At 38.6% G+C, this 14,181-nt stretch overlaps 1 protein-coding gene and 1 long non-coding RNA gene across 2 annotated transcripts in view; both read left to right on the plus strand.

Moving 5' to 3' along the window:
• The window catches only part of LOC309510106 (NACHT, LRR and PYD domains-containing protein 3-like), a 49,647-nt gene extending 38,368 nt beyond the window's left edge, over positions 1-11,279 (plus strand). The window contains exon 10 of the mRNA XM_082191189.1: positions 9,841-11,279. Coding sequence (XP_082047315.1) covers positions 9,841-9,845 — 5 coding nt within the window. The 3' untranslated portion in view covers positions 9,846-11,279. The remainder of the gene's footprint in view (positions 1-9,840) is intronic.
• On the plus strand, positions 1,198-9,427 carry LOC309510119. Its single transcript, XR_014210212.1, has 2 exons — positions 1,198-5,389; positions 5,451-9,427. It is a non-coding gene; the product is annotated as an uncharacterized lncRNA (long non-coding RNA).
• Positions 11,280-14,181: the final 2,902 nt, after the last annotated feature.

The raw sequence follows: 14,181 nt of genomic DNA on the forward strand, positions 1-14,181 counted from the left end.
TGGCTCATTTGAATTCTGCCGAAGGCATTCAGAATATGTGTGCTACCCAAATAATGACTATAAAAGTAAGTCTTTGAGAATGGGTTTCTCAAGCCAGGTGGCGCATTAGACCAGGGGCTCATCTCCTGTTTCCAAAATGCATCACAAACTGCTTGAGAAAGCTGTTCTACTCATAGACTGTAAAAGGTTACTACTGTACTGTTACCGTCCATAGGCCCATAGTTATGATCAACTACTATAGGCTATCAATTAGGGATGGGCGATATGGCCTAAAATCTATATTGTGATATACATTGCAGCCTCTTGCGATAACGATATACATTATATTATAATAAAACCATTTCAGAACAGATTACACAGACCCATGCTAAACAACTGCTAAATGTATTTTTTTTGAAAGGGTGTATGTAGTTTTGAGAACATATATTGTGCAAAACTGTAAGTATACAACATAATTTTGCAGATAAATAAAATTTAAGTACACTAGCTGCAGAGACTTAAGTAGGTCTAATGTTTATTATGGATTGGAGCTTATGAAACCCCAAATTTAAAATTAGAATATTGTCTAACTGATGTCTTTTCAGTTAAAAAGAAACACAACAACGATTCTTAAAATCGAGATTATGTGCTACACCACTAAGATATATTGGAATGGGAATAATACGCGCGCGCTGGTATTCAGTGATATCATGTTTCGTTTTGAATTTGAGGTGGTCGAACGGATTAGTCGTGTGTTAACTTACCGAACTGTTACCCCACACACTCTGTATATAGTTTGCTGCTGCTCGTCTGACGGCTTAAACCCGAACCAAGTCCAAATAATGGATGTTGCACCGATCTTTTTCACCAGCTTTCACTTTCAGCCGTGTTTACTTAAGATGACGACGAATATGCGTTGCAGCCGGGTTTACCTCGCGGCCGCGGGTAGATTGCGTCATCATAGCTTATAGAGCCATCTCCCAACCCAACTTGGAGAATAGATTAACGGCGATATTTTTTTTATCGCGCGATAAGAGTCTCGCGTTAACGCAGCACGTTAACGCCGATAACGGCCCACCACTAATATATATATATATATATATATATATATATATATATATATTATTTAAATTTTTTTACTGATGCAACACAATGCAATAAAAGCTGGGGTGTGTAAACTTTTTAAATTGCATGTACAGGATAAATTGTAATTATTTTGTCTTCTGTGAAACCGGGAAGTATTTGCTTCTGAAGGGCAGTACTGAATGAAAAAAAAAAGATGATCTTTGAACAAAATGTACACATCATCATAATCCTGTTTAAAGTTTACACCCCCTGCTCTTAATGCATCGTTTCCTCCTTAAGCATCAGTAAATGTTTTTACCTTTTGTAATAGTTGTGTACGAGTCACTCAATTGTCCTTAATGTAAAAATATGGATCTCAAAATCATACAGTCATTGTTGGAAAGGTGTCAAATATGCAGAAGATTCTGGAAAACCTAAAAATGTGCAAAACCTGGAGGATTTTTCTGGAGAACAGCGAGTTTAACTGCTCAGTTATTTAGATCCTGTAATAAACATTATTTGTTCTCATTATTCTGAGAACACACACAGTCTCTATGGAATGGACTACATATGCCGTATTATCATTTAATCAGTTAGTACATAGATGTTGTCCGACAGGAGGTCCGCTCTGACTCTCGGCTGCAGGACATTGTCACAGAAGAATCTAGATCACTCCCAGAAAAGATTACAATTAATTGAGAGAGTAGTTTCTGTTCATCACATCATTCATATAATGCGAATAATCGACTGAACCTTTCGTTTCCACAACGGTAAGTGGGAAGTGGTCCTGACACGATGATCTGTTCACAATGGTCTTGATCAGGATCTTCTTCTTGTCGTTCACCCGTGTAAGACTGAAAATACTGGTTGAGGCCTGATTTATGGGACAAAAGGGCCCTGCTGGCTGATTAACATTTGACCTCCCCCAATACAGCCTTTCTTCCTCTCAGAAACTAGGAGCTCACACAAGAACATGGTTTAATGTGAATATTCAACATTGACTGTTATTTTTTTGGTGTCATTTGAAATGTCTCAAAGTGAGTGGTACAGATATCTCATATCCAGATAGATAAAATAAAAGGAAATAAGGTTTATAGAAGTTCATAGGAAACTGGTTTAGAGATAATGCCAGATAAGGCAACCCCCCTTCTGTGGGATAGAAGCCATTTGAGGGTGGTCTCACCCCATCCCCCTTATCACCTGGACAGAGGATAAAGGAAGGTGTTCTGGCTCTCTCTGTCTCTTCTTCTTGGCTGGATGTGGAATTGGATAGGTGGTTTCGCTCTCTCTCTCTCTCTCTCTCTCTCTTTCCCTTTCTCTCTCTCTATCTCAGGTACAAGCTGGGTAAGATTCTTTGGTGTAACCAATGTATAACCATGTTCTAGATATTTGAATTGATTGTGGAATTGATCTCTGATATCTGAAATATTAAATTGTTACATGTGATTATTATAACTGATTTTGACATTGTTCATGTTCAATAGTCAAACATTCGTTCACATTTAGTGAGGCAGATTATTAAAACCTTTCATTTATGGAGTCAGATGAATTAACGAGTGAGTACATGATTAATGTATTGCAAATTTAACCAACCAATACTTTGCATGAGTGAGGACAGAACACGTGACAACCTTCCCCGTGTTTTGGCGAACCGGCAGATTGGGCCAATATAGCGGGCCTTACAAAATGGTGACCTCGGACGTGATCTCAAAACAGATCAAAACAGTTTCACGAGAAATGTCCTTTTCAGCAAGTATTTGGGATTTTAAAATCAACAAGAGGTTTGAACATCTTCTCTTTCTTCCGCCGCGATGGTAAGTAAACTTTTTCTGCCCTTTATAGAAGTGTTGAAGAAATGTTTGCATTGTTTACGGGTCGGAATTAAAGCCCTTTGTTTAGAACGTGATGCGGCAGCTAGATGAAGAATGAAAACCCTTGTGCATTAGATTTTAAAGATCTCCTTCTTTTGCCTAAGCAACAAGAAACGAAACCTAAAGTATAGCATCTTCCAAATAATGAATAATCGATGAAGAGCTAAAAAAAGTAAAGCCTAAAAGTTTTAAAATCAGGCGCATGTTTTCCGGCCATTGTTGAAACCAGCAACACTCGAAGAGAATGAGCAAACTAACAGAAAACAGAGAAAGAAAAATCTAAGTTTGTAAAAGATCGGAAAACACGTGATTTTATAAATAAAAAAGGCAGATCGATGCATTGTTTATGAAAAGAAAATTTGGGGAAAACAGGATGATATGATTCACAAGCTAAAACTCAAATATCAAGGCTAATGCTAAGTGCTATTGTCAATGCTAAGCCATGCTGTGCCCAAGGCTAATGCTAAAGGCTAAAGCCATGCTGCGTCCAAACGCTTAAACCATGTTTCGTCTCACTGGCTGACTGGTAGGCCCAAAAGCCACATTGAAAACATTAATATCCTATACTAAACCTAAACTAATCTTGACAAACTCTATATTCCATTAAAATCTTAAACTTTGACACAGGTGGAATTAAATTAAGTAATTCAATTTAATTTGGCTTATTTAAGTTCCTCTGAGAAGTAAACCCCTAAAGTATTTGATATGCTGGGATGGAGATAGATCTTTTTTAGAAAGAAGACTATCTAGTAAAAAATCTGGGAAAATTAACTGTAAGCCCATTATTGTGAAATCATGTGTACTGATCATGTCTTGTTTACATTATGGGCCGAAAAGGTTCAGCCTACACTGTACAAACTCAGTAGAAAAGGTCTTAACATGGATGCTATTGACAATGAAATTTTCACTTGGTGGAAAACAGTGGGTAGTAAACAGAAGAAATCAAAACATGGTGAAATAATTGAGGCTTTAAACTTCATAAGTTATAAACAGCTAAATGAGTTAACGAAATTTCTATCTTCGCTTATGGATGCTAAATGTGAAGAAGTGCATTCTAAAAATGCAGAGGCACAAAAGTCTGAGGAAAAGATTCAAGATCTTCAAACACAGCTAGATACATTACTAGCTGAGCTGTTAGCCCTGACTAAAAAGTGTAAAAATCACAAAGACACCATTGCAGATCTTAAGGCTAAGCTAAATGCTAAAAGCAAGTCTCCCAACAAGCTTAACAGTGATTGGGCTAAAAATGTACACTTCTTAGATGAGGCAGCCTGCTCTAATAATCTTGTATCTTTACAGACAGATGAAGCATGTGATAAAGTTATGAAAAGAGTGCCTGTTTCTGCCCTTAAGGTGATACGGCACCCAAACGGCACAGAGTCAACCATTCGGCGTCCTTTAACAGTAACTGAATGTAGCTTGTTTAAAGCAGAGATCGGACCGTTCCCTTTGAAAGGGCCATTCGAACCATGGTGGAGACACATTGTTAGTCTAAAACATGCATTTCAGCTCGAACCAAAAGATATTTGGCAAATTGTTATCAGCTCAATTCCAGATGTTCTGAACTATAAGATACCACAGGTTTTGATGACAGGCACCATTGTGCAGTCAATGCATCAAAATGAGCCTGAGAGCGAAATCTTGAATAGACTAAAACAATGCCTTCGCGAGCTGCGTGGTTGTAGTCCTGTTGGATGGGAATTGATTTTCAATCGGAAAACAGAGTACTGAAGAATCGTTTGAGACATATGCAGAAAATATGTTTGAACTTTTTGAGGAGTATTCTGGAATTGAGGGTGTTAACCACAACAATGTAATTCTCCTTGAATTCCTGCTTACCAATGCAGGGCCGCGTGTACAGCAATCACTCATGTGTGGTGCTTCTCCAGCACAAAACACATTCGAAGGTATAGTTAGCTGGGCAACAAGAATTGAGTCACGGAAACAAATGCATGATGAGGTAGCTGTGTTAGAATGTCATGAAGATCCTCCATCTGCAGGAGAATTCAGAAAGCCACACTGTGGCAAACTGAACAGATTCTGTAATTCCTGTCACAAAACAGGCCATACAGAGGAAAAGTGTTGGTCACTGGGCAGAGGCAGACCTCCACCCTATTTCATAAAACGCAGACAATCACAATCTAATGAAAAAAACCAGCACTCTGCAAGTAACCAAAGCTCAAATGCATCTAAAACTCTTACTGACCTAACAACTTTGGATGCTCAAGGCCTTCAGCTATTAGCGTCATTTGCTAGTCGGGTAGCAGCCCAATAGCAAATAGTTTAATAGTTTAACATCTAAATTCTGCATTTTCAAATTTGAAATTGTGCTTAACACATCGTGCCCTACACATCGTGCACATAGAACACAATTTGGTTGTTTGTGCTACAACATGCACATAGGCTAATTTAAAGTTTATTCTTTAAACACAGGATTACTTTACTGTAAGTGTAGTTGAAACACTTAGGCAAAGGTGATATAGATGTTATATTCTATTGTTTTGCTGTGGGTGTATTTGGAACACTTAGGCAAAGGTGATATAGATGTTGTATTCTATTGTTTTGCTGTGGGTGTATTTGGAACACTTAGGTAAAAGGGTTGTAGATGTTGTATTCTAGGCCATGTGTCCTGTGTAAACTGAAGTAAACGCGTGTGTCTGTGCTGAATTTGATGGCTATAATGTGATTCACAATGAATTTGAAAATCAGAAACAGCGAACACATCTCATATTTAAGGCTTCAGAGAACTAAATATTTTTATGTTTGAATGCATTCTGAATTACTCTGAGATTTGTTTTTTCCAAAATAGATTAACGGATTCGTATGTTTCCACAAGATTGTGTCAGAGATTGGCGACGGGACGGCTAATAGCTGATATCAGGAAGTGTGCGGGCGACTTGGATGAGAGGATGGGTTAGTCCGACTAGGATCAGCTTTACGCTGGTTGATTAACCTAGCTTGGACGCTTCCGATGACTTCTGTTCTAATTTAATAGTTTTGGAAAACGGTTGAATTGAGTTCCTGAAGGGCATCCAAGAGGGCTACTGAATATATCTTTGATTGTTGCGCGTTGGGATTACGGCAACGTCCTAGATATTTAGCCATTGCCTCAGCTTCTGATCTTCGGGACTGACCACTTGTGTCGTGCATCCTTGGGAAGGACTGCAAAGCGATATAGTTTCCTTATCTATAAACGGAAAAATATAAAGTAAGAGTAAATAGAAGAATCAAACGTTATAATGGCCATTTAAAACGACTAAATGAGAAGAAAAGGTATTTGAAACCTAGCAAAGGGAAAAAGAAAAACAGCGAATGTACATCTTATCAGCCCTGAGCCAAAAGGCCTTTTAATATTCAAATGTATTGACATGAGAACAAGTAGAGATTTGACCATGCGTTAAGTTGGTCCAGAGACCGAAAACAATATAATTTGACTTGTATTGTTAAAGAATATAATTATATTATAACTTCAATTATAATAAACATTATATTACACTCGCCGAGCAGGACAATAATTGGAGAAATGTGACTTTAGTCATTAAAATTGAATTTCTGAAACAGAATTTCATTTGTGTGCTACCCAGTGCCAAAAAGGGGCGGAGTATGCCTTTATTTTTCACCGTTAGAAAACACGGCTGAAAACACGGCTAGGAGTGTGGCACAGGTAATAGCACGCTAAATAATCCTTGACTGGGGTGCACCAACTGAATTGAATCTGATAAGATAAGTACATTTACGAGGAGGGTGTGAAATGCTAAACAGCAGACAGAAGTACCACAGTTTTTTGCAGGTCAAAAAATATCTGCACAAATTAAAATATGTGAATGCATTGCACATGCAGCGGACTGAAGGCTGAATTGAAAAAGCAGCTTCAGGTGTCACAACACACTGAGACGACAGCAACAATTCAGACGTGGTCAATGAAACTCGGTTTCATGCGACATCTGGAATTAAAATTGCTAACAAGTAAAAGAATTCTACACGTCTGAATTTAATGCTTTTGAAATATTGGAATTATCTGTGGTTCGCTCTCCTCTGTTTTCTGTCTCAGGCTTAGGCTACTTCTGCAAAATGGTGGAGCCCACCTGGAGCAAATCCAGGACAGCGGAATTGTTCGAACATAACCTGAGACTCGGGAGATGGGTGAAAAGACATTATAAAAGGCCTTTTCACACGTCACACTATCACATTACTGCATAAATATGGCCTCCCAGTTTAGAACTGGATCGAAATTTGCAACACAATTGTTATAGATTAGATTCCACCCATCTCCTAGACATGAACACTGAACACACCCCTCCATCACTATACCCTCACAGCAACATCACCTGGGGTAGATGGTCTATCCAGGCTGAACACTGCACATCAGACGAAGATGTGTCATCTTCACACTAACAGATCCAGATAGCTTCACACACACAGGGTGGAGCTGATCTCATGATCATGGTCTAACAGAGACACAGAGAATAGCATACGCTATTCACAACAAACTGCTAACTAATGTAACACACATGAACAACTGAATGGCTACAGTCACAAATCAAGACAAATTCTAAGGCAGACCTGCCATTAAATTTCAAACTCTATGATTGTTGGTGGGAGTTGGAAGATCAGAGGGCCCCTGATTTCTCAACTTACCACTAATAACAGAAACATAATTAAAATGGATAAATCTGAAGTGAGACCAATTCAATCAAGTACAAAAATGTACAATTCAACTCTGTCATCGACTGTGACTTAGCCAGATCAATACACACACTCTCAAACACACTCTCTCACAGACACACACACACACCAACACACACACACCAACACACACACACACACACAAAAACACTCTCACAGACAAAAACACACTCTGACATTCTAAGAAATTCTCGCACAAACACACAAAACCATTGATTGGTTTACACCGACCTCTTGCTGCATTTCTGAAACTTATTTTGATTTCTGCATTTTTTCCTTTGAGTAATTCAGAAAAACATTTCTGAAACTTATTTTGATTTTAATTTCTGAAACTTATTTTGATTTCCTTTGAGTAATTCAGAAAAACATTTCTGAAACTTATCTGCATATTTGTATATTGTCCATTTTACTTGCAACAATGTATTTGGACATCAATTCAATTGAATCTCTATGTTTGGTTACACCAAAATAGCACTGGTTGTTTTGTTAGAATGCCATTTAATTAAATGTTTCTAAGAAACAGGGTAAGAGCTTGTAAGATCTTCCTTTGTCCTTCCTTGACCCTCTATAGGAGTACTATTGACGTGGTAATTTAAAAATCAGGTAATTAATGAGACCAAACGTACCACTCACAATTGCTGACATGAACATGGTATTTTACATTGAACATGACATGATTTTTCCTTATTGCATTATGCGTTCCTCTGCATTTCCTGACGACTGTGAGTTCATATGTGCTCAATCGTGAAGCGGACATTTAAGATGCTTTTCAGGTGTCGCACACAAAGCAGTGTGGACCAAAGGAGAACCCCTTCATCCACTGAGGTCTGCCCAGACAACCGTACCGCTGGAGGTGACAGGGTTGGTCAAGAAGGGTCAGATCATCATCGTGGAGAAGGTGCCAGGGAAGCGGAAGTTTCTCCATGAAGGAATGACACGTCAACTGAACAAGTCACAAAAGGTCCAGATTGACTCTATGAACTTTGCTCACGTCACAGGATTACAGGAAGAGAACAGGTGTTCTGCAGGTGAACACAGCCCACTGAGCTTCTACAGATGCCAACATTGGAAAGACAATTTTTGTGCTACATCTTCAAGGACTATAACAAACGTCTTACTGTGACCCCGTAAGTGTTCATCGGAATGTGACCCACGGGATCAAGGAGGGAAACTGTAAGACTGAAAATACTGGTTGAGGCCTGATTTATGGGACAAAAGGGCCCTGCTGGCTGATTAACATTTGACCTCCCCCAATACAGCCTTTCTTCCTCTCAGAAACTAGGAGCTCACACAAGAACATGGTTTAATGTGAATATTCAACATTGACTGTTATGTTTTTGGTGTCATTTGAAATGTCTCAAAGTGAGTGGTACAGATATCTCATATCCAGATAGATAAAATAAAAGGAAATAAGGTTTATAGAAGTTCATAGGAAACCGGTTTAGAGATAATGCCAGATAAGGCAACCCCCCTTCTGTGGGATAGAAGCCATTTGAGGGTGGTCTCACCCCATCCCCCTTATCACCTGGACAGAGGATAAAGGAAGGTGTTCTGGCTCTCTCTGTCTCTTCTTCTTGGCTGGACGTGGAATTGGATAGGTGGTTTCGCTCTCTCTCTCTCTCTCTCTCTCTCTCTCTCTCTCTCTGTCTCTCTCTCTCTCTCTCTCTCTCTCTCTCTCTTTCCCTTTCTCTCTCTCTATCTCAGGTACAAGCTGGGTAAGATTCTTTGGTGTAACCAATGTATAACCATGTTCTAGATATTTGAATTGATTGTGGAATTGATCTCTGATATCTGAAATATTAAATTGTTACATGTGATTATTATAACTGATTTTGACATTGTTCATTTAATGGTTAAAGGAATAGTCAAACATTCGTTCACATTTAGTGAGGCAGATTATTAAAACCTTTCATTTATGGAGTCAGATGAATTAACGAGTGAGTACATGATTAATGTATTGCAAATTTAACCAACCAATACTTTGCATGAGTGAGGACAGAACACGTGACAACCTTCCCCGTGTATTGGCGAACCGGCAGATTGGGCCAATATAGCGGGCCTTACACCCTCGTGCAGAACAACAGCTCTGATGTTCTCCTCACCTTTATATCTCTGGCTGTAATATTAATGTACTCTGTATGTATCTCTGCCTGTGTTTGTTCTGAAATGAATCTACTGATGTGATGTGACCGCAGTAATGTCTCATACTCCATATGTGACTCTGTGTGTTTAATTGTAGTTTAAGGATCAGCTGATGGTGAATAAGGAGCCGCTACAGAGACGTCACAGTCACACAGTCAACAGAGACCGAAGACACAGAGACTGAAGACACAGAGACTGAAGACACAGAGACCGAAGACACAGAGACCGAAGACACAGAGACCGAAGACACAGAGACCGAAGACACAGAGACTGAAGACACAGAGACTGAAGACACAGAGACCGAAGACACAGAGACCGAAGACACAGAGACTGAAGACACAGAGACTGAAGACACAGAGACTGAAGACACAGAGACCGAAGACACAGAGACTGAAGACACAGAGACTGAAGACACAGAGACTGACGACACAGAGACCGAAGACACAGAGACTGAAGACACAGAGACTGAAGACACAGAGACCGAAGAGACAGAGGCCGAAGATTCATTTCATGACATTGATTAGATATTGCTCTGCTTGATTACAATGTTGATGATGTAACTTCCAATATTCAATGACAATTAGATTATTTTAATCAACAAGATATAGACGGTGTATATTAGTAATTTATTATTTAGGAAAAGGTGACAGAGTTTAGAGAGTTTATAGATTTACAAGAATGTGATTACAGAAGAGTAATAGAAGTATTTTAAATGAATATGTTACCGGCAAATAGTGACGAAGATGATTTCATCAAACATTCATGGTTTTTTCTTTTTCTTTTGTTTTTTAAATATCATGACCTATTAAATTTTATCCTTAAATCTCAGTTTTCCCTCATGTCTCAGTTTATCAGTAATTGCTACCAAGGCAATTCGAAATGTGACTTGTAATTCACTGAATCTGTTATTTTTAAAGGGATACTTCACCGATTAGCATTAAGCTTTGTCTCAGTAGAAACCCGGTAGTATTTTCGAATGACCGTGCTTCCCTCCCTCATGTCCCCCTGAGACGAGAGATTTCTGTTTTGTATGTCTGGAAAAAAACCCTCAGATGATGCAAAAATCGTCATTTCGCGTCATCGGAGGATTTTTTGACCAGAGGCGAGAGACTACAGCCAGTAGGAGGAGCTCGTTCCGCATGTCTTCAACCCGCCCATAGGGGGATCTCACGATAAAACGGCGTCTTTTCAGTTTCGAGTCGACTAGTAGCCTAGTTGTATAATTTCTTCCGATACTGCCCTCTGTAACCGGGAGACGTGGCTTGGGAGTGTCCTCGTAGAGCAGCGAAGCAAGTGCATTCTGGGAGTTGTTGTCTTTCATCTATGAGCCAAAATACATTTTCTGGCTTTTCTCAGTCTAGAAGGCACCAACTTCTAAAATAATTTCACATTCCTACTACATAAATGACCCAATTTAAATACACATTCATCTTTCCAGCGGTGAAATATCCCTTTGAAATTATATTTTAATGAGCTAAACGGTCTAGTTTGCTCAGAGGGAGTCGAGGGAGTATCTCAGGACTTTTGACCCTCATAGGAAAAGAAAACTGAAAAGGTCTGTCACTTAATGACTTAAAGCTCATTCAAAGTCTGATATCATTTAGATTGTATATGTGGAAACCTTCAATGCAGTCAATCAGGTCATACAACAAGGTTGCCATTTTTAGCACAGGCCTATAAGAAGTGTTAATGTTCAGACTGAACATATCATTTTAAAATGATTAAACAATATCGATCTTAGGCTATAGATGCCATATTTCCACGATTGAAAAAATGGCTGAGAGACAGACATACAGTCCATTCTATGGGATTTAGAAACTATCCAAAGTCCAACAACAATGAGGTCATGAGGTCTGTGTGATGTTCTCTCCAGTAACTCTGAGCTTCAGTCCAGTTACTGTACTGGGAAACAAACACATAACTTGCACTAGCATTCATTCTTCCTGTAAAAAAAATATTGTTGTAATTACTTGAAAAGCCCAACAGCAGTTCTCACCATTAGTGGTTGAGACTGGTTGGTTATTTCAGAATGATTAACCTTGGTCTATATATAACATTGTCCTATAATGAAATTGCTCCGTCACCGTCATAGATAAATGGTAATTCACTATACCAGAGTAGCATAAGCCCGATAAGCGAGGATTTAAAGGAAAAGGAAAGTTTTTTTAGTTTTTTTATGAGGTTAAGATCTCACAGAAGAGAAGAGTTTTCAGCTCTTTCTTGAATGTTGTCATGGATTCTGCATTCCGGATGAGGGTGGGGAGAGCGTTCCACCAGCATGGAACTGTGAATGAGAATGTTCTGGAAAGTGATTTTGTGGCTTTCTGTGATGGAACCACGAGTCGTCGCTTGTTGACCGATCGTAGGGTTCTGGTAGGGATGTAGACTCGTAGGAGTGAGTGAAAGTAGGAGGGAGCTGAGCCTGTGATAGATCTGTAAGCAAGCGTCAATGCCTTGAACTTGATGCGAGCAGCGAGTGGTAGCCAGTGCAGAGAGATGAACAGAGGAGTGACGTGGGCCCTTTTGGGCTTGTTGAAGACAGGATCATTTGGAGCATTCTGAATCATTTGTAGAGGTTTAGTTGCACATGATGGAAGTCCAGCCAGAAGAGCCTAGATATATAGATAATCAAGCCTAGATATGACCAGGGCCTGGACGAGAAGTTGTGTTGCATGCTCAGTTAGGAAAGGCCTGATCTTCCTGATGTTGTGCAGCGCAAACCTGCATGATCGAGCTTATGATTAACTGGTTTGTTTGGATCATTTTCAATGGTGGCCAAATCAATGTATTTATCTCTACAGTATCTCTGAGCTTCTGCCCAAGTCTTGGATTCTTTCACAGAGACATAATGACGAGGAACACTGAAGCTGAAAAAAACTATAAAATACATACGTTTAGTTGGGAATTCAAATGCAAAATGAGTAAGTGTAGATCAATAATTTTATTTGATAAATGATTAAAAAAAAAAACTAACTGTAAAACCAGAAGCCTGACAAAGTCAAAATCTTTTTTAGCAACTTCTGTGATGATAAAATATTTAATGCAAATGTTTGGCTTACCTGATAACAGAAGCAGGATAAATATGTTTACTGTAAGAAACATTATATACTTTAAATGTGCAATACATTTTAAATGATTAATATTTTTTAGTTAGTTCAGTTCCATCTTGTTTTAAACATGCAGTAGTTCATCCGCTGCTCAAAAAAGGCAAATTTGGATCCATCTGATCTAAATAACTATAGACCTATTTCAAAACTGTCTTTCTTATCGAAAGTATTGGAGAAAGCTGTTTTAAATCAGTTATCCCCTTACTTAATTGAGAATAATATACTCGATCCGTTTCAGTCTGGGTTTAGATCCAAGCATAGCACTGAATCAGCCTTGTTGAGAGTGGTAAACGACCTGTTGTTGTTATTTGTGGATTCCGGAAACTGTGCAGTTCTGGTATTGTTGGATTTAAGTGCAGCTTTTGATACAGTGGATCACTGCATTCTTTTAAACAGGTTAAAAACTGAGGCTGGTATCTGTGATTCAGCTGTAGAGTGGTTTGGATCCTATTTCTCAGAGAGGAGTTTCTCTGTGGAGATAGGTCAGTCTCATTCATCACCTGTTCCTGTCACGGATGGAGTACCGCAAGGCTCCATTTTGGGACCGATTTTCTTTTCTTTATATATGCTCCCCCTTCGTTACATCTTTGAATCTCATCAGGTTCCTTATCATATTTATGCGGATGATACCCAGTTGTACATGTCAATAAAGCCTGGTTCTAAATCTTTATCTGATCTATTAGCCTGTGTAAATGACATTAAAAGTTGGATGGGTGAAAATTTTCTTCAGTTGAATGAAAAGACGACTGAGGTTATTTTATTTGTCTTTTCTCTCAGGCCTATTCATAATTGTGGATATGTAGTGAGTTACATTTTTACTATGTAATTTGTACGACTTTTGTTTTTATTGTGTTTTTTGTGTTTTTATTGTGTTTCTGTGAAGCACCTTGGTCAGCAGAAATGCTGTTTTATATATAAATAAAAGTGACCTTGACCTAGTTAGTTATTTGCATGATTTATTATTGTAAAGTTTAAAATGCCAGAATGAATGTCCATTTCAGCAGTTGTTCAACAGTTTACCTTTGGATGTCTGCTCTTGTCTTTTCTCTTGATTTGCTGTTTTGCTGGTAGTTTATTTTCTTCATATTTATAGTGATTTACAGAATGGGTGTGATCATGTCTGTAACACCCATGACATTATAAAACCTGTCTGATCACAAGTTGCCTTATCAGATGTGCATAAATGCTGTACTTACAGACTGAAGAAAAAAATATAATTATTTGCCATATGCATAAAAATAGCAAAGGTTACATGTTGTACTTCTTTATGATTCATTCAGTGCCCATTATTACTTTACCTTTATTACTAAGCAGATCAACACATCTCAAAC

This window comes from Leuciscus leuciscus, assembly GCF_965113295.1.
Source record: "Leuciscus leuciscus genome assembly, contig: SUPER_11_unloc_2, whole genome shotgun sequence".
NCBI classification, from domain to species: domain Eukaryota; kingdom Metazoa; phylum Chordata; class Actinopteri; order Cypriniformes; family Leuciscidae; genus Leuciscus; species Leuciscus leuciscus.